Source organism: Nycticebus coucang, chromosome 7 (genome assembly GCF_027406575.1).
Source record: "Nycticebus coucang isolate mNycCou1 chromosome 7, mNycCou1.pri, whole genome shotgun sequence".
NCBI classification, from domain to species: Eukaryota; Metazoa; Chordata; class Mammalia; order Primates; family Lorisidae; genus Nycticebus; species Nycticebus coucang.
This window is the reverse complement of record NC_069786.1, coordinates 99,605,033-99,629,518: the sequence shown is the minus strand read 5'-3', so window position 1 is coordinate 99,629,518 and position 24,486 is coordinate 99,605,033. Positions and strand designations below refer to the sequence as shown.

The window sequence follows — 24,486 nt, the reverse complement described above, 5'->3', positions numbered from 1 at the left end:
ACTCCTTGAGCCACAGGCGCCACCCAGAACTTTTTCAGTATGCAAGTAGCAGTATTCTTTCTGGTGGTTGTCTGATAATTTCCTTGACAGTCTAGGTAGAAGAAAAGAATTTTAACCCCATGAATCAGTTTGCCTGACTCAGGTTCTTGTTCACCTTTCTCATGTGAGAGAAACCAGATTCCATGGAGTGACTTTTTATGGTAGTAGTGTATTTCTCAGTATGTTATTTTATGGCATATGCCTCTCTCCTAGACTAGACCACTTTCAATAAGACTTCAGTTGGTGTGGGGGTGGTGGTTACTTTTTGTTCTGAGTAGCTTAGATGGTTTGTGGTAATTCATCTTTTATTTTGACAACACAGTGGCCATGCAGTAATGAAGGAATGCATTCTGTGACATCCATACTTTTACTTATAGTGATCATTTTATTATTTATTTATTTATTTATTTGAGACAGAGCCTCAAGCTGTTGCCCTGGGTAGAGTGCTGTGGCATCACAGCTCTAAGCAACCTCAAACTCCTGGGCTCAAGCCATTCTCTTGCCTCCGCCTCCCAAGTAGCTGGGACTACAGGCGCCCGCCACAACACCTGGCTATTTTTTGATTCTAGTTGTCATTGTTGTTTGGTGAGCCTGGGCTGGATTCGAGCCTGTCAGCTCAGGTGTATGTGACTAGCGCCTTAGCCGCTTAAACCACAGGCGCCAAGCCTAGTGATCGTTTTAATACATATGATTTCCTTTTTTTTTTTGAGACCGAGTCTCACTGTGTGGCCCTCGGTAAAGTGTGGTAGTGTCACAGCTCACAGCAACCTCAAACTCTTGGGCTTAAGTGATTCTCTTGCCTCAGCCTCCTAAGTAGCTGGGATTACAGGTGCCCGCCACAGTGCTTGGCTATTTTTTTTGTTGTTGTTGTTGGTTAGCAGGCCTGGGCCAAGTTTGAACCTGCCAGACCTGGTATATGTGGCCAGTGCCCTAACCACTGAGCTATGGGCACTGAGCCAAGATTTTCTTTTTTATTACGTTTCTCTTTTAATGAGCATAAAACATTTGAGAAGGAGTAGTGTATTTTAATAAAACCTGTAGGAGCGCCGGGTGTGGTGGTTCATACCTGTAATCCTAGCACTATGAGAGGCGGAGGTGGGTGGATTGCTTGAGCTCATGAATTTGAGAACAGCCTGAGCAAGAGTGAGACCCTGTCTCTACGAAAAATGAAAAAAAAAAAAAAAAAAAAAAAACTGGGGCAATATGATCACTTGAGCCCAAGAGTTTGAGGTTGCTGTGAGCTGTGACTCCACTGCACTCTACCCAAAGCAATAAAGTGAGACTCTGTCTCTAAAAAATAAACAATCAATCAATCAAATAAATAAATAATGCCTCTAGGAATGTTAAGAATATTTTGGTGGAGGGCGGCTCCTGTGGCTCAGTGAGTAGGGCGCCGACCCCATATACTGAGGGTGGCGGATTCAAACCTGGACCAGGCCAAACTGCAACCAAAAAATAGCCGGCCATTGTAGTGGGCACCCAAAGTCCCAGCTACTTGGGAGGCTGAGGCAAGAGAATTGCCTAAGCCCAGGATTTGGACATTGCTGTGAGCTGTGTGGGGGCATGGCACTCTAGTGAGGGCGATAAAGTAAGACTGTTTCTACAAAAAAAAAAAAAAAAAAAAGAATATTTTGGTAGAAAAATATAGGTGAGAAGGTTTATGTTTCTATTTGTACTATACATGTAATTAATGTGGTTCAAGCAAAGCAAATAGTTTATACAACGAGGAATAATTTTTTTTCTTTTATCTTCTTAGGATAGCAGTGAGATTCACTTCAAAGTGAAAATGACAACACATCTCAAGAAACTCAAAGAATCATACTGTCAAAGACAGGTTTGTATGTTATGGTATTATCTATATAGTACTTTGTCATTAATTTTTCTATTATGGAAAGTTGTCAAAAGAAAAATCCTATTTCATTACTTGCACCAACTAAAGGAAAGTACTTGGTAGTTCTTATACCTTGTTTACTTGCCTTTTTTGTCTTGTGGCCCATTTAAAAGTTTGTATTCAAACTGTTACTAGTTTGAAAAATAACTCTTTTAGAGCTATAAAAATAGCTCAAATGAATGTTTCTATCTTGATGGCTTACCAGTGTATATAACAACAAAGGCAAGTAATTTTTGGTGATCACTGTGAAATTTCCCTATACTTCTAACCATGGATGTTTAACCATATGTTAAAGTACTAATATTATTAATGTATTATCTTTATACATAGTACTGCACATAGCTATTTGCATTCCATATTTTCAACTTCAAAAAATTTTCTTTTTAAAAAAATTCATATGAAAGTCTAGTTAATTTATAAATACCAAATTCTCACAGATCCTGGACTTCAAAAACTAGATTATTAGATCAACAACTAATTCCATTAACCTTCCTCGTTCAAATTTGGGCTCCCCCACTATCTGTGTAAACTTGGGCAAGTTGTTTAACCTCTATGTGTCAGGTTTCTATTTAGTAAACTAAGAATTGTAGGGTCACCTCATGAGGATGAAATGAGATAGCCTACATAAAGCTCTTATTGTGGTGTCTGAAAATGGTAAATAAATGTTACCCATTATTATTAGTTTTTTTTGAGACTGAGTCCTTGGTAGAGTTATGGCGTCACAGCTCACAGCAACCTCAAACTCTTGGGCTCATGCAATTCTCTTGCTTCAGCCTCCCAAGTAGCTGGGACTACATGCATCCACCACAATGCCCGGCTATTTTGTTGTTGTTGTTGTTATCATTTAGCAGTCCTGGGCTGGGTTTGAACCCACCAGCCCTGGTGCATGTGGCTGGCGCCCCAGCCACTGAGCTATGGATGCCAGGTCCCCATTATTATTATTATTATTATTATTATTATTAATAAAATTATTAATAAAGTAGATTTTAAGAATTAAATTTAAATTTAATTTAATTGGAATGAATACATATAGGAAACAACCAGGGTGTATTTTAAATTAATAGACAAGAAATGTATTTAATCAGTGTATTAAAATTGAGTTGTATTGGGCGGCACCTGTGGCTCAAGGAGTAGGGCGCCGGTCCCATATGCCGGAGGTGGCGGGTTCAAACCTAGCCCTGGCAAAAAAAAAAAATTTGAGTTGTATTACATGATATTAACTCAGATATTGAAGATGTTATATTTAGAAGGTTTGCTTTTAACAGTTAAAGTAACAAAAATAACTTGTCAGAAGAAAAAGAAATTAATGTGTTAGGTAAGTAAAACAAATATTTTTATATAGATTTTTATTGTTAAACTCAGTAAAATCTCATTAATTGGGGTTTAGCTATTTCACATATGTAATAATTCTGATGGATGCTAAAATTCAGATGAAATTTGCCAGAGGAAAGAAACACTTACTTGAATGCTCATTTATGTATACTGTGCTATAGATTCTTAAGATACACTGTCATTTAATCCTCCCAACTCTGAAGTCAGATAGTTTTTTTCATCTGCTTTGTGGACCAGTTGATTGTCAAGGAAAACAGTACAGAGTAAAGAAGTAAACCACAAAGCTAAAATGGAAACTAAACTCTGACCCTAAATTAAATGTGCTAGGTTTGGGGAAATAAATAAAAATATGACATCAATTTAGAATCATTTCCAAGTTTTTTTTTTTTTTTTTTGAGACAGAGTGTCACACTTTGTGACCATTGGTAGAGTGCTATACCGTCGTAGCTCACAGCAATCTCAAACTCTTGGGCTGAACTGATCCTCTTGCCTTTGCCTCCTGAGTAGCTGGGATTATAGAAACCTGCTATAGCACCTGGCTATTTTTAGAGATGGGGTCTTGATCTTGCTCAGGCTGGTCTCAAATTCCAAGCTCAAGCAATATACCCACCTCATCCTCCCAGAGTGCTAGGATTACAGGTGTGAGTCAATGCATCCCAGTCTTCAAGTTTGTTTTTTATGTTTTGTAGTATATTTTATAGTCTTTAGAAATACTTACTTTATTTTATTTTTTTTTTTTTGAGATAGAGTCTCTCTATTGCTCACAGCTAGAGTAGTGTCAGACTGGTTCACAGCAACCTCAAACTCTTGGGTTCAAGTAGTCCTTCTGCCTCAGCTTCCTGAATAGCTGGGACTCCAGGCACCTGCAGCCATACCTGGCTAATTTTTTTTTCTTTAATTTTTGGGGATTCATTGAGGGTACAATAAGCCAGGTTACACTGATTGCATTTGTTAGGCAAAGTCCCTCTTGCAATCATGTCTTGCCCCAAAAAGTGTGGCACACACCAAGGCCCCACCCCCTCCCTCTTTCCCTCTCTCTGCTCTTCTTTTCCCCACCCCTCCCTCCTTCTTTCTCTCTCTGCTCTCCCCTTCCCCCACCTCCACCGTGACCTTAATCGTAGTTCATTGTCCTCATATCAAAATTGAGTACATAGGATTCATGCTTCTTTTTTGTGACGCTTTACTAAGAATAATGTCTTCCACTTCCATCCAGGTTAATACAAAGGGTGTAAAGTCTCCATTTTTTTTTTTAATGGCTGAAAAGTATTCCATGGTATATATATACCACAGCTTGTTAATCCATTCCTGGGTTGGTGGGCATTTAGGCTGTTTCTACATTTTGGCGATTGTAAATTGAGCTGCAATAAACAGTCTAGTACAAGTGTCCTTATGACAAAAGGATTTTTTTCCTTCTAGGTAGATGCCCAGTAATGGGATTGCAGGATCAAATGGGAGGTCTAGCTTGAGTGCTTTGAGGTTTCTCCATACTTCCTTCCAGAAAGGTTGTACTAGTTTGCAGTCCCACCAGCAGTGTAAAAGTGTTCCCTTCTCTCCACATCCACACCAGCATCTGCAGTTTTGAGATTTTGTGATGTGGGCCATTCTCACTGGGGTTAGATGGTATCTCAGGGTGGTTTTAATTTGCATTTCTCTAATATATAGAGATGATGAACATTTTGTCATGTTTGTTAGCCATTCGTCTGTCTTCTTTTTTTTAAAAATTTTTTTTTTATTTTTAATTTCAGTGTGCTTGTTCATTCTTCTTTGTTTGAAGTACTCCTTTTTTGTTGATTTTCTTCTTTCTCCTGCAGTGCTGGCTGTTTTCGATGTTGTTAGTAGAGACGGGTTCTTACTCTGGCTGACTGCTGCTCATATGGGTCTTGAACCTCTGAGCTCAGGCATTCTACCTGCCTCAGCTTCCCACAGTGCTGGGACCATGCCCAGCCTCGTCTGTCTTCTTTAGAGAAGGTTCTGTTCATGTCTCTTACCCATTGATATATGGGATTGTTGGCTTTTTTCATGTGGATTAATTTGTTCTCTCTAGATCCTAGTTATCAAGCTTTTGCCTGATTCAAAATATGCAAATGTCCTTTCCCATTGTGTAGGTTGTCTCTTTGCTTTGGTTGTTGTCTCCTTAGCTGGACAGAAGCTTTTCAGTTTAATGAAGTCCCATTTGTTTATTTTTTTGTTGTTGTAATTGCCACATAAGTCTTCCCCAGGCCAATATCTTCCAGTGTTTTTTCTATGCTTTCTTTGAGGATTTTTATTGTTTCATGCCTTAAATTTAAGTCCTTTATCCATCTTGAATCAATTTTTGTGAGTGGAGAAAGGTGTGGGTCCAATTTCAGTCTTTTTACATGTGGATATCCAGTTCTCCCAACACCAATTATTGAATAGGGAGTCTTTCTCCCAGGGTATGTTCTTGTTTGGTTTATCAAAGATTAGGTGGTTGTAAGATGTTAGTTTCATTTCCTGGTTTTCTATTCGATTCCAAGTGTCAATGTCTCTATTTTTCTGCCAGTACCATGCTGTCTTGACCATTATGGCTTTGTAGTATAGCCTAAAATCTCATATGATGATGCCCCCAGCTTTATTTTTATTACTAAGAACTGCCTTAGCTATACGGGTTTTTTTCTGGTTCCATACAAAACGAAGAATCATATTTTCTAAATTTTAAAAGTACGATGTTGGTATTTTAATGGGAATGGCATTGAATAGGTAGATTGCTTTAGGAAGTATGGACTGTTTAACAATACTGATTCTTCCCATCCATGAGCATAGTATGTTCTTCCATTTGTTAATATCCTCTGCTATTTCCTTTCTCAGGATTTCATAGTTTTCTTTATAGAAGTCCTTTACCTCCTTTGTTAGGTATATTCCTAGGTATTTCATTTTCTTTGAAACTACCCCGTTTCTCCGAAAATAAGACAGTGTCTTATTTTAAGGTGTGCTCCCAAAGATGCGCTAGGTCTTATTTTCAGGGGACGTCTTATCTTTCCTGTAAGTAGGTCTTATTTTCGGAGGATATCTTATTTTCTGGGAAACAGGGTATGGTGAAGGGATTTGTGTCCTTAATTAGCCTCTCATCTTGACTGTTATTGGTGTATACAAAGGCTACTAACTTGTGGACATTGATTTTATATCCTGAAACATTACTATATTTTTTGATGACTTCTAGGAGTCTTGTGGTTGAGTCTTTGGGATTCTCTAAATATAAGATCATATCGTCAGCAAAAAGGGAGAGTTTGACCTCCTCTGCTCCCATTTGGATTCTCTTTATTTCTTTGTCTTGCCTAATTGTATTGTCTAGAACTTCCAGCACTATGGTTCAATAGTAAAGGTGACAGAGGACAACCTTGTCTGGTTCCAGTTCTAAGAGGAAAAGCTTTCAGTTTTATTCCATTCAGTAAAATATTAGCTGTGGGTTTGTCATAGATAGCTTCAATCAGTTTTAGAAATGTGCCACCTATGCCTATACTCTTCAGTGTTCTAATTAGAAAAGGATGCTGGATTTTATCGAATGCTTTTTCTGCAACTATTGAGAGGATCATATGATCTTTATTTTTGCCTCTGTTAATACGGTGGATAACGTTTATGGACTTGCGTATGTTAAACCAGCCTTGCATCCCTGGGAAGAAACATACTTGATCATGATGTATGACTTTTTTGATGGTAAGCTGTAATGTATTGGCTAGGATTTTGTTGAGAATTTTTGCATCTATATTCATGAGTGAAATTGGTCTGAAATTCTCCTTTTTAGTTGGGTCTTTTCCTGGTTTTGGTATCAGGGTGATGTTTGCTTAATAGAACGTGTTGGTGAAGATTCCTTCCTCCTCAATTTTTTGGAATAATTTCTGCAGTACAGGAATAAGCTCTTCCTTGAAGGTTTGATAGAATTCTGGTATGAAGCTATCTGGACAAGGGCATTTTTTGATTGGAAGCTTTTTTATTGTTTTTTTATTTTTTTATTTTTTGTAGAGACAGAGTTTTACTTTATGGCCCTGGGTAGAGTGCCGTGGCATCACACAGCTCACGGCAACCTCCAACTCCTGGGCTTAAGCGATTCTCTTGCCTCAGCCTCCCGAGCAGCTGGGACTATAGGCACCCGCCACAGCACACGGCTATTTTTTTGTTGCAGTTCGGCCGGGGCCAGGCTTGAACCCATTACCCTCGGCATATGGGGCCGGCGCCCTACCGACTGAGCCACAGGTGCCACCCTTTATTGTTTTTTTAATCTCACTGCTTGAAATTGGTCTGTTCAGGAGCTCTGTTTCTTCCTGGCTAAGTCTAGGAAGTGGGTGTGATTCCAAATATTGATTCATTTCCTTCACATTGTCAAATTTCTTGACATAGAGTTTCTGGTAGTATTCAGAGATGATCTCTTGTATCTCTGTGGGATCAGTTGTTATTTCCCCTTTATCATTTCTGATGGAGGTTACTAGATATGTTACTTTTCTATTTCTCGTTAGTCTGGCCAATGGTTTATCTATTTTATTTATTTTTTCAAAAACCAACTCTTTGTTTCATTAATTTTCTGAATGATTCTTTTGTTTTCAATTTCATTGATCTCTGATTTGATTTTGGATATTTCTTTTCTTCTACCGGATTTAGGCTTAGATTGTTCTTTTTCCAATTCCCTAAGATGTCTTGTGAGTTTGTTGATGCGCTTTCTTTCTGTTTTAGTCATCTAAAGCGATAAATTTTCCTCTCAAAACTGCTTTTGCAGTATCCCACAGGTTTTGGTAGCTTGTGTCTTCATCGTTGTTATGCTCAGGAAGTCAGTGATTTCCTGCTTTATTTCTTCCTGCACCCATCTGTCATTCAACAGAAGGTTGTTTAATTTCCATGCTTCTGTGTAGAGTTGAACATTTTTGTTAGAGTTGAGTTCCACCTTTAGTGCCTTATGGTCTGAGAAGATACAAGGTAAAATTTCAATTCTTTTGATTCTGTTGAGGTTTGTTTTGTGTCCTAGGATATGATTAATTTTGGAGAATGTTCCATGGGGTGATGAGAAGAATGTATATTCTTTATCTTTGGGATGGAGTGTTCTATATGCATCTATCAAGCACAGTTATTCTAGGGTCTCATTTAAGTCCCTTATATCTTTGTTTTATTTCTGTTTAGAGGATCTGTCCGGCTCTGTAAGAGGAGTGTTAAAGTCCCCTGTTATTATGGTATTTTTGGATATCATATTGCTCAGACTGAGTAAGGTCTGTTTCAAGAATCTGGGAGCATGTAAATTTGGTGCATAAGTATTTATTTATTTATTTTGGGTACATAAATATTTAGAATTGAAACATCTTGTTGTATTTTCCCCTCGACCAATATAAAGTGACCATCTTTGTCTTTTTTGACTTTAGTTGCTTTAAATCCACATATATCTGAAAATAAGATTGCAGTTCCTCTTTTCTTCTGAATTCCATTTGCCTGAAAAATTGTCTTTCAACCCTTGACTTGGAGTTTTGTCTTTTGAAGCCAGGTGTGTTTCCTGCAGACAGCAAATGGATGGCTTGTGTTTTTGAAGCCTGTCAGCCAAGCTATGTCTCTTCAGTGGGGAATTCAAGTCATTAACATTTATTGAGATAATTGTTAAGTGTGGTAGTAGTCTATTCGTCTTATTTGTGAGAGTCCATTGCTTAGTTTTAACTTTTGCATCAGTGTGGAAGTTAGGTTCTGTCCTTTAATTTCTGCGTTCTTACTTTGCTGCTGATCCATTGTGATGGTCAGTGTGTAGGACAGGTTGAAGTATTTCCTGTAGAGCTGGTCTTGTTGTGGCGAATTTCCTCAACGTTTGTATATCCGTAAATGATTTGATTTCTCTGTCAATTTTAAAGCTTAGCTTAGGATATAGAATTCTGGGCTGGAAATTGTTCTGTTTAAGTAGATTAAAGGTAGATGACTATTATATTCTTGCTCAGAAAGTTTCATTTGAGAAGTCTGCAGTCACTCTGATGGATTTGCCCCTGTAGGTCAACTGGCACTTATTCCTGACAGCTTGCAGAATCTTTTCTTTTGTCTTGACTTTGGAGAGATTCATCACAATGTCTCTTGGAGAAACTTGGTTAGAGTTGAGGCGACCTGGGGTCCGATATCCCTCTGAAAGCAGTGTGTCAGAATCTTTGGTGGTATTTCGGAAATTTTCTTTTATAATATTCTCTAGTATGGCTTCCATTCCTCTGGGGCATTCTTATTCCCCTTCTAGGATACCTATAACTCGTATGTTGGAACGCTTCATAAAGTCCCATAATTCTGTCAGTGAACATTCTGCTTTGTCTCTCTTCTTTTCCGTTTCTTTTACTGTCTGAGTTATCTCATGAACTTTGTCCTCTACCTCTGAAATTCTTTCTTCTGCATGGTCTAATCTGTTGTTCATACTTTCTATTGCATCTTTAAGTTCCCCAGTTGACTTCTTCAGTTCCTTCAGCTCTGCTATATCCTTTCTGCATTCTTCATATCGTTTATCTCTTATTTGATTCTGTTTTTGGATTTCCTTTTGGTTATTTTCCACTTTATTAGCAGTTTCTGTCATTGTTTCCATCATTTCCTTCATAGTTTTCATCAGTTGTATTCTAAATTCCCTTTCTGTCATTTCTAACATTTCTGTATAGGTCGAATCCTCTGCAGTAGCTATCTCATGGTCCCTTGGAGAGGTTGCTCTGGACTGGTTCTTCATGTTGCCAGGAATTTTCTGCTGATTCTTCTCATGAGTGATTTCTTTTATCAGTTTACTTGCCCTAATTTTCCTTTCACTTCCTTTTGCTCTTTAAGTTCCCATGCCTGTGGACTAGAGTTTGTATGAGTTCTTTTGGTACAGGACCAGAAGGATGAGAAGGTTGAAGAGCAAGAAGGGATAAAAGAAAGAAAAAAAAATAGAGAAAGGAAGGGGGTGGGTAAAAGGGAATATTGACAAAAAGAAAAGAGGCACAGAAGGAGGGAGACAGAGCCATATAGGTGTACAGTTGGGTACTTTGACACAACCTTAAAAAAACCCCAGCCTCTGGGGGTGCCCGTTTGGGTGGTTCCCTTGAGGTCAGCAGCTCTTTGCTAACCTGATCGGACACAGTACCCCACTTCTACCAAGTAGAGAGGAAAGAAAAAAATGCTATAAATCAAACCAAAACAAGCAAACAGAAAACCTTACGGGATAAAATTCGGTGAAAAACCAAATAATAGGGGTTAGAAACACTAGCAAAAATGAAGTTCTAATCATTGAAAAAGGTAGCCATGGGAAATTGTATGTAAACTTTAAAAATGGAGAAAGAAAAGAAAGAAAAAAAAGAAGAAATCTGTAGGGAAAAGGTTGAAATTAAAAAACAAAACAACAAAAAACAAACAAAAATAAAACAAGGCAGTGTATATATCTTGTTGAATATTGTCTGGGCAATAGGTGGTCTTCTGGGGTATGAGATATTAATCATTTAATCACAATGCTGATACGACTGGAGGCCTCTGCTGATTTCTCAACCCCCACGTGGTAGAGACCCTAAATCTCATCTTAAGCACTCTTAAAATGCACTTTAAACATATAAACTTGGCTAAGCAGAATCTTTCCCAGGAAAGTGCTTGTCACTGGGATCACTGCTGAAGTGGCTATCCACTTACCCAGTGTGCCAGAACCGGTCTCACTCTGCTCCTGAGGGTTACGGCTGTAAGGCGGCTTAGTCCCTGCCTTTAGGCTGCTCAGTCACTAGATTACTAGCTGCCACTGGATCCTTGCTCTGTGACCCTGAGGGCATAGCTTGCTGGGGCAGATCTCTTACAATGGCTCCCTGTGGCCCACAGCCGAACACTATTAGCTCCGTCCTGCTCAGTGGCTCAGTCTGGGGCCCTAGACAACGCCCAAAGTTCTCTGAACTCCTGCCCAAGCTCTCCCCAAGGCAGTTCAACTGAGTGCCAAGTCCAAGAACACCAAAACAGTGTACAGGTAAGGCCTTTCCAGTTTGCAGTATCACTGCTGCTGTACTTACAGCTGTGGGGGGGGGGATTAGACTGATCGAATACACGCAACAACTTGCCAGTTTTCCACTGTTTTTGTCCTTCTCTTGGGGTCCAGAAGTCTCTTGCTGACTCCCTGTGTCCTCAAATGGATGATTATAGGCAGAACCCACCAGCCAGAGATGCCTGGAGTCTTATCTCCCCAGACTCCCGGTGCCCAGTTGCAGGGAAGCTATTACTCGGCGGTTACCTTTCTCTCACTCCCTGGCTAATTTTTTTTTAATTTTTAGTAGAGATGGGATCTTGCTCTTGCTCAGGCTGGTATCAAACTCTGAGCTCAAGCACTCCTCTCACCTTACACCTTAGCCTCCAAGAGCGCTAGGATTATAGGCCTGAGCCATGGCACCCAGTCAGGAAAACGTCTGAAGTACCTAGTTCACAGAGGCTTGATTATTTTTTTCCTTGGAGTTAATGGTATACAAGGAACAGGAAACTTAATTTATGTGAACTGTGCAACTTACTCATAAGAGATTGAAAAGTTGTATATAAAGTATTCATTGAATTATTTCACTTTTTTATTTTATTGATTAGTTTCTATAGAAAAATTTTTTTTTTTTGCAATTGTCATTGTTGTTTAGCTGGTCTGGCCCGGGTTTGAACCCACCACCCTCAGTGTATGTGGCTGGCGCTGTAACCACTGTGCTACGGGCGCTGAGCCTATAGAACCTTTTTTTCTATAAGAAAAACTTTTTCTCTGTAAGATGATATCTACCTTCTAGTGTTGTGCTTAGACGTTTACTTGTGTATAAAGTACTTGGTCCCATCTCTACTAAAGATCCCATCTCTACTAAAAATTAAAAAAAAATTAGCCAGGGAGTGAGAGAAAGGTAACGGCCGAGTAACAGCTTCCCTGCAACTGGGCACCGGGAGTCTGGGGAGATAAGACTCCAGGCATCTCTGGTTGGTGGGTTCTGCCTATAATCATCCCTTTGAGGACACAGGGAGTCAGCAAGAGACTTCTGGACCCCAAGAGAAGGACAAAAACAGTGGAAAAGTAAGGATATAGCAAGTAGTTGGTACCCAGTATGTGACGTTTATGATAGAATTAGCTGTCTAGTTATGTACTTAGGCCTTTAAAGGCTTTCATGCTTGCTTTTTGTGCATTAAAGTTCCTGTTACATCTTCTAAGGGGTGTGTGTGTATTTATTTATTTTATCTTTTTAGGGAGTTCCAATGAATTCACTCAGGTTTCTCTTTGAAGGACAGAGAATTGCTGATAATCATACTCCAAAAGAAGTGAGTATAATTCTTTCCTGAGGCAAGAAAAAAAATTTAAAATTTCCTTTCAACTATTTGCTTCACTCTCCTTTTCTTGAATATTCTCTGATTTATATGTATCATTTAATACCATTTAAGTAATGGTATTGCCAGAGAGAAAATAATGTTTTGGGTTGAACTTCCCATATATTATTGCATTAAAAAGGGAGATAGACAAGGAATTAAGTACTGAAATTGTCATAAGGTACATACTACATCTTTTTTGAAAATGGGCAAATATTCTTAAATTTGGCAGATTTCCGATACACTGTCTTGGTGATGGTGACCTTACTGATTCAATTTTGATTTTGACCATTTTGAGAAAGTTAACATAAAAGCTTAGTGTATATTAATATATTTGGGTCTGTCTTGTTTTATGCTTTTTAAAAAAATGTTTTTGTGTCTTCGTTTAATTGTTCTATTGTATGGACTATTTTCTCTTTTGGAGACGAGTCTTACTCTGTTGCCCTGGGTAGAATATTGTGGCGTCATAGCTCACAGCAACCTCAAACTCCTGTGTTCAAGTGATCCTCTTGCCTCAGCCTCCTGAGTACTGGGACTATAGGTTCATGCCAAACTCCTGGCTAATTTTTCTATTTTTAGTATAGATGGGGTCTTGCTGTTGGTCAGGCTGATCTCAAATGCCTTAGCTCTAGGGATCCACCCATCTCAGCCTCCCAAAGTCCTAGGATTATAGGCATGAACCACTGTGCATGGCCATTTCTTTCTTTCCTTCTTTCTTTTTTTTTTTTTTAGCGACAAAGTCTCACTTTGTCGCCCTTGATAGAGTGCTGTGACATACAGTTCACAGCAACCTCCAGCTCTTGGGCTTAGGCGATTCTCCTGCCTCAGCCTCCCAAGTAGCTGGGACTACAGGTGCCCACCACAATGCCTAGCTATGTTTTTGTTGCAGTTTGGCTGGGGCTGGGTTCAAACCCGCCACCCTCAGTATATGGAGCCGGCACCCTATTCACTGAGCCACAGGTGCCGTCCTATCCATTTCTCCAGATTTTTAAGTTTCATTTTGAAATAATTTTTACCTTTTAGAAATTTTGTAAGAATAGTACAGAAAATTCCCATGTACTTTCCTCCAGCTATATTCACCTACTTCTAATAGTTTGCTACCTTTGTTTAATTATATTCTATATCTGTGTGTATATTTTTTTCCCTCTTCCCATCCCTAAGGTTGTATACACCATGACTATTACTTCTTAGTATTTTGTGTGTATTTCTTAGGAAAGTACATGGTATTTTTGGTGGTGCCCATAGCTCAGTGGGTAGGGCACTGGTGACATATGTCTAGGCTGGTGGGTTTGAACCCGGCCCAGGCCAGCTAATCAACAATGAAAAGTACAACAAAAAAAATAGCTGGGTGTTGTGGTGGGTGCCTGTAGTCCCAGCTACTTGGGAGCCTGAGGCAAGAGGAGCCTGAGGCAAGAGAATTGGTTAAGCCCAAGAGTTTGAGGTTGCTGTGAGCTGTGACGCTACAGCACTCTACCGAGGGTGACATAATGAGAGACTGTCTCAAAAAAAAAAAAAAATAGTTTGTTTTTTACATAACCATAATACTTTAAATCAATTTCAGGAAATTTAATCCTATTAAAATAAAATAGTTTTGGGCGGCGCCTGTGGCTCAACGGGTAGGGCGCCGGTCCCATATGCCGGAGGTGGCGGGTTCAAGCCCAGCCCCGGCCAAAAATAAAAAAAAATAAAAAAAATAATAATAAATAAAATAGTTTTATCTTAATCTACAACCTAATTTTGTCATTTGTCCCAATTATGTGTCTAATAACACATTTTCTTCTCTGTCACGGGTTCTGGTTCAGTATCACTCAAATATTTTATTGAGTTGTCTTTTTATTTACCTTGAATTTGGAGCATTTCCGAGCAATTTCTCAGACTTTATCTTCATGATATTGACATATTTAAAGAATACAAAGCAGTTATATATTCTAGACAGTTCTTCATTTCGACTTGTTTTCGCATGTCTAAATTCAGTCTGTATTTTTGGCTAGAATACTACATAAATGGATGTGTCAATACTGCGTGGAGCACCGTGAAGTTCATTATTGGTGATGTTAATTTTGATCACTTTAGTTTAAGTGTTGTCTTGTTTTCTACTGGCAGTTAGTATTTTTCCTGTAGCACAAAGTAAGATAATTAAGTAATTTGTGCGGACATATATATATATATATTTTTTTTTTCTCGAGACAACCTCTCACTTTGTTGCCCTTAGTAAAGTGCTGTAGCGTCATAGTTCACAGCAACCTCAACTTCTTGGGCTCAAGCGATTCTCTTGCCTCAGCCTCCCAAGTAGCTGGAGGATTTAAACACCCACCACAATGCCTGGCTATTTTTTAGAGACAAAGTCTTGCTCAGGCTGGTCTCAAACCTGTGAGCTCAGGCAATCTACCTGCCTTGGCCTTCCAAGTGGTAGGATTACAAGCATGAGCTACTGTGCCCGGCGAGTGCAGACATATTTTGAGACTATTATAAATAACTTCCTTTTCATCAAATGTACCCCTTAGATTTACGGTCCACTTTTTTGAGCACTTTCTAGTACAATCAGGTGTTCTAGACTCGTTTTGTACTTTCCTTGCCCTAATTTAGCATAATCTCTGGCACCCAATAGATACTTAATAAGTTGTTTTTTTTTTTTTGTAGAAACAGAGTCTCACTTTATGGCCCTCAGTAGAGTGCCATGGAGTCACACAGCTCACAGCAACCTCCAACTCCTGGGCCTAGGCGATTCTCCTGCCTCAGCCTCCCGAGTAGCTGGGACCACAGGCACCTGCCACAATGCCTGGCTATTTCTTGTTGCAGCTTGGCCGGGGTTGGGTTTGAATCTGCTACCCTTGGTATATGGGGCCAGCTCCCAACTGACTTAGCCACAGGCGCCGCCCTACTTAATAAGTTTTATTGACACATTTTTTGGGGGGGACAAAATCTTACCATGTCGCTCTTGGTAGAGTGCTGTGGCATCACAGCTCACAGCAACCTCAAACTCCTGGGCTCAAGCAATTCTCTTGCCTCAGCCTCCCAAGTAGCTGGGACTACAGATGCCTGCCACAACACCTGGCTATTTCTTTGTTGTTGTTGCAGTTGTCATTGTTGTTTAGCTAGCCAGGGCTGGGTTTGAACCCTCCAGCCTGGGTATATGTGGCCAGTGCCCTACCCACTGAGATACAGGCGCCACCTTATTAAAGATGCTTTTAAAACTTAATTTTAATTGCACATATGGCCAAATACTAGAAGCAATAAAATTCCAAACATTATAAGGAACCTTCTAATCAAGAAGAAGGCATATGTCCTCAAGCTCTATAGAATAATAAACTCTAAGCTCCAAAGAGAGACAAGTGAACAATAGCACGACGAGGTCATTCTCAAAATGCCTACTCTCTCTCACTACCCCAGCTACTTGGGAGGCTGAGGCAAGAGAATCACTTAAGCCCAAGAATTTGAGGTTCTATGAGCTGTGACGTCACGGCACTCTACTGAGGGCAACATAATGAGACTCTGTCTCAAAAAAGAAAAAAAAAAGAAAAGTATCTTTAATAATATTTTAACATTTATATATGTACCACAATCAAGATAGCTTAATATCAGCCAATCTGATGACTTTAAAATCCTAAACCGGCGCCTGTGGCTCAAGCGGCTAAGGCACCAGCCACATACATACACCTGAGCTGGTGGGTTCGTATCCAGCCCAGGCGTGCCAAACAGTAATGACGGCTGCAACTAAAAAATAGCTGGGCATTGTGGCTGGCGCCTGTAGTCCCAGCTACTTGGGAGGTGGAGGCAGGAGAATCACTAAAGCCCAGGAGTTGGAGGTTGCTGTGAGCTGTGATGCAATGGCACTCTACCCAGGGCAACAGCTTGAGGCTCTGTCTCAAAAAAAAATAGTAATAAATAAATAAAATCCTAAATCCATATAAGTCTGTTATTTTTAGAATTTTTACCATATCTTAATTTTCATAGTTATGATTCTACACAAAAATGTGTAGAAAATATAAAACTTTTCTCATTGGAGGGAGTCACTGATCTTAGATTTTTTCTTTTCTTTTTCTTTTTTTAAGACAAGAGTGTCATTATGTTGCTCTCGGTAGAGTGCTCCGGAGTCATAGCTCACAGCAACCTCAAACTCTTGAGCTTAAGGGATTCTCTTGCCTCAGCCTCCCAAGTAGCTGAGACTACAAGCGCCCACCACAACGCCTGGCTATTTTTTTGTTGTGATTGTCATTGTTGTTTGGCAGTCCTGGGCTGGGTTTGAACCCGCCAGCTTCGGTGTGTGAGGCTGGCTCCCTCGCCGCTGAGCTATAGGCACTGAGCCCGATAGATTTTCTTTTAAATTTTTATTTTTTGTTTTTGTGATTCATTGTAGTTTTCAGTGGAAACAATGCTGGTTTTGTTTTTAGTCTGCCTATTGCAGTGCTTCTTAACCCTTGCTATATATCAGAGTCAACAGATAGTCTTTTATTCTCAGTAATGCCTGATTTTCTGCGTGATACCATGTCCCCTTAACTACTGTCTTGTCTTTTCTGATAGTTAAAAGTAATAAAAAAAACAAACTACCAAAGAATATAAAATAGAAAGTAAACATACCCTCAGTATATCTCTGCATTTTCATTTCTCAGAGGCAAGTAACCATCATTATCATTAATAGAATAGTGAAAACAAGTCAGAATATTTCAGTGTGAATAAAGCATGTCAAAAAATAAAAAGACAATTGCTCATACTTAATGTTCTGCAAAAGGGATTTTAAAGGACCTATATTTTTTTCCTGTGAGAATTAAAGAAGAGCTAGGCTGAAGAGTCTACCTTATAAAATTGGAGTTATTGAATAGGAGAAGATACATAGATAAATTTTCTTTATTGAGAGTGACTATCAAAGAAGATAATAGATATGTGCTAGAAGGAATTGGAGAAGACAAAGGAAACCCCTTAGAAATGAATTCTTAAGCAGTATTTTTCTGACTAAAATTGCATATATTTTATTTTATTTTTATTTATTTATTTATTTTGAGACAGAGTCTCACTTTGTCGCCCTTGGTAGAGTGCTGTGGCATCACAGCTCACAGCAACCTCAAACTCTTGGGTTCAAGTGATGCTCTTGCTTCAGCCTCCTAAGCAGCTGGGACTACAGGCACCCTCCACAATGCCTGGCTATTTTTAGAGATGAGGTCTCGCTCTGGCTCAGGCTGGTCTCGAACTTGTGAGCTCAGGCAATACACTGGCCTCCACCTCCTTGTTAGGATTATAGACATGAGGCACCAGGCCCGGCCTCCACATACATTTTAAAGAGAAATCAAGTGTTTTGAAAGAAGTAAGATTATATCAAGTAATGACATCTAAAAGTAAAATGCTTTTTAGGAAATACGACATCGAACTATTATTTAAACTATTAAATACATGTTTTATTAGATTTAAAACTCCTTTGACATACTTATCAAAAACACTCCAGTTTTTATTCCCAGTGAGTAAACTGGGAAGTGAAATTGACTCAGAAACTAACGTTTTTCTTTTCTGTTACAGCTGGGAATGGAGGAAGAAGATGTGATTGAAGTTTATCAGGAACAAACAGGGGGTCATTCAACAGTTTAGATATTCTTTTATTTTTTCTTTTCCCTCAATCCTTTTTTATTTTTAAAAAATAGTTCTTTTGTAATGTGGTGTTCAAAACAATTGAAAACTGGCACCTCATCTCTTTAAAACATCTGGTAATTTGAATTCTAGTGCTCATTATTCATTATTGTTTGTTTTCATTGTGCTGATTTTTGGTGATCAAGCCTCAGTCCCCTTCATATTGCCTACTCCTTTTAAAAAATTACATGTGTGCACAGAGAGGCCACCATTTTCTGGACTGTGCATTTTCAGGCTTGTGGTGGTGATAAATAAGATCAATCAATGCAAGAAGTATTCATAATGACTTTCCATTTGGCCCTGAAGTTCTAGCATGTAATTGCTTCACTCCTGGACTGTGACTTTCAGTGGGAGATGGAAGTTTTTCAGAGAACTGAACTGTAGAAAAATGACCTTTCCTTAACTTGAAGCTACTTTTTAAATCTGAGGGTTTGGACCAAAAGAAGAGGAGTATCAAGTTGGAGTCAAGATTACAGATAAGGTGAGAATAATGACTAACTCCAAAGATGGCTTCATTGAAGAGAAGGCATTTTAAGATTTTTTAAAAATCTTGTTGGAAGATCCCAGAAAAGTTCTAATTTTCGTTAGCAAATAATAAAGTTATTCATGCAGAAGTGTATACAACAGAACACTGCTCTTCTTGGTTTTATTTGTACTTTTTGGCCTGGGATATGGGTTTTAAATGGATATTGTCTGTACCAGCTTCATTAAAATAAACAATATTTGTAAAAATCATACTAATGCTCATTTTATTTTAATTGTATAAGAAGAGAAAAGAAAATGCCTAAAATAAGGTTTTCTTGCATAATACTGGAAATTGTTTATACGTGGTATAATTTTTTTCTTCATTACTGTACATTGATGATGTTTATGACTTTGAAGCACTGAAAGTTACTGAAGTGCCTTCTGAATTAAGGATTTAATTAAGGCCACAATACCTTTTAAAATATTCAGTGTTCTGTTTTTTAAAACTTGATATTCTTGTATGGTGCGTATATATGTGATATAGTTACCCAATCGTGTTGAATAAATGGGCACGCCAAAAATTCTTAATTGATTCATTGATAATTTCAGTTCTCCCTTTTAATAATTTACAAAATATTCTCTGCTTAAAGTTTGGTATATTTTGTTTATGTTTTTCTTTTATTTATGTCTTAAACAGTTAAACTTTCTATAAAATTTAAAACCAAATTAGTGGCTTGGCACCTGTAGCTCAGCAGCTAGGGCACCAGCCATGTAGTTAGGGCACCCAGAGCTGGTGGGTTTGAACCCAGCCCGGGCCTGCCAAACAGCAATGACAGCTATAACCAAAATATAGCCGGGTGTTGTGGTGGGTGCCTGTAGTCTCAGCTACTTGGGAGGCAGAGGCAAGAATATTGTTTAAGCCCAAGAGTTGGAGGTTGCTGTGAGCTGTAACATCATGGCACTCTACCAAGGGCGACGTAGTGAGACTCTGCCTAAAAAAAAAGAAAGAAACCAAATTAGTTTATTCCTTTTAGAGGGCTAAACTTTTCTTTTTAACTCTTTAATGGATCACAGAATTCAGAGTATCTATGCATACAAATAATGCAATTTTATGTTACTCCAAATAGAATGTCATCTGACTACTTGGGAAGACCAAATTGAATCTTGAATGCATTTTATAAACTGCTACAGCTTATAATACCTTATTCAAGTCACTTAAGAAATAGATCGGTACCAGGCACAATGCCTGTAATCCTAGGATTTTGGGAAACTGAGGCAGGCGCATTGCTTGAGCTCAGGAGTTTGAGACTAGCCTGAGCAAGAGTGAGACTTCCATCTCTACTAAAAATAGAAAAACAAGCAGGGTGTTGTGGTAGATCCTCATGAATCCCAGCTACTTGGGAGGCTGAGGCAAGAGAATTGCTTAAGCCCAAAAGTTTAAAGTTGCTGTGAGCTGTGATGCCATGGCATTCTATTCAGTGCAACAGAGTGAGACTCTTGTGTCCGAAAAAAAAATAGAAGGCCGGAAGGCCAGGCATGGTGGCTCACGCCTATAATCTCAGTACTTGGCAAGGCAGGTGGATTGCTTGAGCTCATGAGTTTGAGACCAACCTGAGCAAGAGCGAGACCCCCATCTCTAAAAAATAGCTGGCTTTGGCTCGGCACCCATAACACAGTGGTTATGGTGCCAGCCACATACACCGAGGCTAGAAGGTTCGAACCTGGCCTGGGCCAGCTAAACAACAATGACAACTGCAACAAAAAGTAATTGGGGGGTGTTGTGGTGGGTGCTATAGTCCCACCTACTTCTGTTGCTGTGAGCTGTGACGCCATGGCACTCTACCAAGGGCGATATAGTGAGACTCTGTCTCAAAAATAAAAGATAGGCAGTGTTGTGGTGGTTGCCTGTATTCCAGCTACATGAGAGGCTAAGGCAAGAGAATCACTTGAACCCAAGAGTCTGAGGTTGCTGTGAGCTAAGATGCCACGGCACTTTATCAAGGGTGACCAAGTGAGACTCTGTCTCAAGAAAAAAAAAAAAGATTGACTTGATCTTATAATTCTTATATTTGGGCTGTAACTGAAAAAATTATATTGTTTAAATTAGAGCTGTTGGAGTGTTACCTGGCATTTATCATATTCGTTATATAGTGACTAGGAATCAGGTTCATTTGTAGAGAATCCTCATGAATTGCATATTTCTGTCAAGACTGAATAATAAATCTGATTTGCTATTTGAGCTATCCAGAATGCATGAATACAATAGAACCTCTGTAAGTTGACTATCCAAGGAACTGTAACCAACTGGTCAACATACAGAGGTAGTGAACATAAGGAACTAGTCCTACAGTACTGATACATGTTAATGTTAAGTTTATGAAAATTAGGTCAACTCTCATATAACTTCACAAATTCATCTATTTAATAAAAGAAAAGAAAAGAAAATTAGGTCAACTCAAGGAGGTAGTGTAGGGGGCAGTGGTGAACTCTTGATTGTGTTTATGTCTCTAAATGTCTAAAGGCTCTCAGCATTTAGGTGGTGGAGCTTAGCTACTGGGAAAGTCATGTTATTTTATTGTTTTTAGTTTATTGGATTCTTCTAAATGCATTGTATTCTACTATTAACTTAAAAACATGCTTATTTGGTGTAGTAGTGCTGATAATATAGGCATTTCATAGCAAAAATTAATGAATGTATGTATGTTTTTGAAATAGAGCCTCACTTTGTCACCCTTGGTAGAGTGCCGTGGGGTCATAGTTCATAGCATCCTCAAACTCTAGGGCTCAAGTGACTCTCTTGCCTCAGCCTCCTGAGTAGCTGGGACTGAAGGTGCTCCCCCCCCCCCATGCCTGGCTATTTTTTAGAGACAGGGTCTCGCTCTGACTCAGGCTGGTCTCAAACCCATGAGCTCAGGCAATCCACCTGCCTCAGCCTCACAGAATATTAGGATTACAGGTGTCAGCCACCGCTCCTGGCCTCAGCAAAACTTAATGAAACATATGAAATGTCAGGTTTTTTTTCTTTTCTTTTATTTTTCTTTCTTTCTTTTTTTTTGAGACAGAGTCTTTAGCTGTCACCCTGGGTAGAGTGCTATGGCATCATAGCTCACAGCAACCTCAGTCTCTCAAGTGATCCTCTTGCCTCAGCCTCCTGAGTAGCTGGGACTGCAGGTGGCCACCACAAAGCCCAGCTATTTTTTTTAGAGACAGGGTCTCGCTATTGCTCAGGCTGGTCTGGAACTCCTGAGCTCAGGCAATCCACCTACCTCGGCCACCCGAAGTGCTAGGTTTACAGGTGTGAGTCACCGTGCCAGGCCAGAACTTCAGATTTCTGAAGGGATCTTGAATAACATTTGGTGTAGCCTCTCTATCTGGTGCTTGACTTCAACACCCTAAATTTGTAAAAGAAGGGAAAAAATAAAGTCAGTAATGGTTATTTCCTCCAGCAGGATGTTTCCTTGAGTGTTCATTCTTTTGTTCTTGGTTGAATTATTTGAAATATTCCTTTTCTGTCCGTTTAAGTACTATTTAGTGAATTGATTGACTGGATGAATGAATGTAGGGTCCACATGCTGGAGAAAAATTTTATTATTTATTTAGATAGTTTTGAGACAATTTCACTGTGTTGCCCTGGCTAGAGTGCTGTGGCATCATAGCTCACAGCAACCTCATACTCTTGGTCTTGAGCAATCCTCTTGCCTCAGTCTCCCAAGTAGCTGGGACTACAGGCGCCTGCCCAGTGCCCCCAATAGTTTTTCTATTTTTAGTAGAGGCCGCGTCTTGCTCATGCTCAGGCTGGTAGTGAACTCCTGAGCTCAGGCAATCCACTCACCTCTGCCTCTCAAAGTGCTAGGATTATAGGCATGAGACACTGCCCAGCCATTGAGAAGTTTATTTATTTTTCATTTTTTTTGAGAAGTTTATTTTTTTATTTTTATTTATTTAATTAATTAATTTTTTTTTTGAGACATAGTCTCACTATGTTGCCCTTGGTAGAGCGCTGTGGTATCACAGCTCATAGAAACTTCAAACTCTTGGGCTTAAGCGATTCTCTTGCCTCAGCCTCCCAAGTAGCTGGGACTACAGGCACTCGCCACAATGCCTGGCTATATTTTTTGTTGCAGTTGTTTACCTGGCCTGGGCCGGGTTTGAAACTGCCACCCTCGGTGTATGTGGCTGGTGCTGTAACCACTGTGCTACAGGCGCCAAGCCAAGAAGTTTAAATGACATATTTAAATTTACTATGACTGATACTATCTAGTGTTTCGACCATTTTATTTCTATTTAATTTTACATAAAACAAAGTTAAACATAAAAATCTAAGCAAGTCTCTAACAGCAGTACAGAATCCAGATTAGGTTCAATTTCTGGTATGCAGAAGTGTAATTTCTGTAGAAATTAAGCACGTTTTGAACATTAATGAGAAATAGGAGGGAATTGCCTGCAAATATTAAGCTTTTTGGCTATGAATAGTGAAGTACAGAGTAGGGACAAAGGAAATTCGTGGGAAAATTCAGGTTCAGATGGTGCTTGATTTAACATCTTTTCTTTTGTTTGAGACAGTGTCTCACTCTGTCGCCCTGGGTAGAATGCCGTAGTGTATAGCTCAGAGCAACCTCAAACGCTTAGGCTGAAGCAGTTCTTATGCCTCAGCCTCAGAGTAGCTGGGATTATAGATGCCCTCCCCAGTGCCCAGCTATTTTTTCTATTTTTAGTAGAGATGAAGTCTTGCTCTTGCTTATGTGGGTCTCGAACTCCTGAGATCAAGTGATCCACCTGCCTTGGCCTCCCAGAGTGCTAGGATTATATGTTTGAGTTACCACACTGCCTTAACATCCTTTTGTGTTACTTGTTTGCTAAAGCTTCTTCACCCTTTGATGATCATTCTATGATGGATAGTTTATTAAAATGAATATTTTGTTAAGAGATGTTAAAAGATAAATTTTCACAACCCTTTTTGATAGTTTAATTTTTTTATTTCAAAAAATCAAGGGAATATATATTTTTTTTGTACATGAATAGCTTTCATAATGCTTGAAGTCAGGTCTGTAAATGTGTGCCCATCATCTGAATAGTGTTCATTGTACTGATCAGGTAGGTTTTTGTCCTTCTTCTTCCCCCAGTGTAGTATTTTCAGCTGGAGAAATTTTGTGAGTAGTTGGTTCATCAAGGCACTATTAAAGGACATAAACTCAAGATTTGTTGGTTTTCAGGGCTCTAAGATAACGCTACTTGAATGTTCTGTATCTGTGCTGTCCAGTACAGTAACCAGTAGTCACATGTGCCCCTTGAGCACTTGAACTGTGGAAGCTGTGACTGAAGAATGTTTAAACTTTTTTTTTTTAATTGTTAATTTTTTTTTTTTTTTGACAGAGCCACAAGCTGTCGCCCTGGGTAGAGTGCTGTGGCATCACAGCTAACAGCAACCTCCAACTCCTGGGCTCAAGCGATTCTCCTGCCTCTGCCTCCCAAGTAGCTGGGACTACAGGCGCCCTCCACAACGCCTGGCTATTTTTTTTTGTTGCAGCCATCATTGTTGTTTGGCAGGCCCGGGCTGGATTCAAACCCGCCAGCTCAGGTGTATGTAGATGACGCCTTAGCCTCTTGAGCCACAGGCACCAAGCCTAAATTGTTAACTTTTTTTGAGGTAGGATCTTGCTCTGTTGCCAGGGCTTTAGTTCAGTGGCATCATCATAGGTCACTGTAACCTCAAACTCCTAGGCTCAGGCAGTCCTCCGGCCTCAGCCTCCATTTGTTGTTCAGAGGAGGTCTGTCTCACTGTGTTGCTCAGCCTGGTCTTGAACTTCTACCCTCAAGTGATCCTTCCACCAGAGCTTCCGAAAGTGCTAGGATTATAGGCGTGAGCC

At 39.4% G+C, this 24,486-nt stretch overlaps 1 protein-coding gene across 2 annotated transcripts in view; it reads left to right on the top strand.

Moving 5' to 3' along the window:
- The window catches only part of SUMO1 (small ubiquitin like modifier 1), a 52,287-nt gene extending 33,087 nt beyond the window's left edge, over positions 1–19,200 (top strand). The window contains exons 3-6 of one of the 2 annotated variants that reach the window (XM_053596565.1): positions 1,796–1,873; positions 12,422–12,493; positions 14,530–14,586; positions 18,047–19,200. In XM_053596565.1, coding sequence (XP_053452540.1) covers positions 1,796–1,873; positions 12,422–12,493; positions 14,530–14,541 — 162 coding nt within the window. In that variant the 3' untranslated portion in view covers positions 14,542–14,586; positions 18,047–19,200. The remainder of the gene's footprint in view (positions 1–1,795; positions 1,874–12,421; positions 12,494–14,529; positions 14,587–18,046) is intronic. The other variant, XM_053596564.1, reaches the window with a different exon arrangement.
- Positions 19,201–24,486: the final 5,286 nt, after the last annotated feature.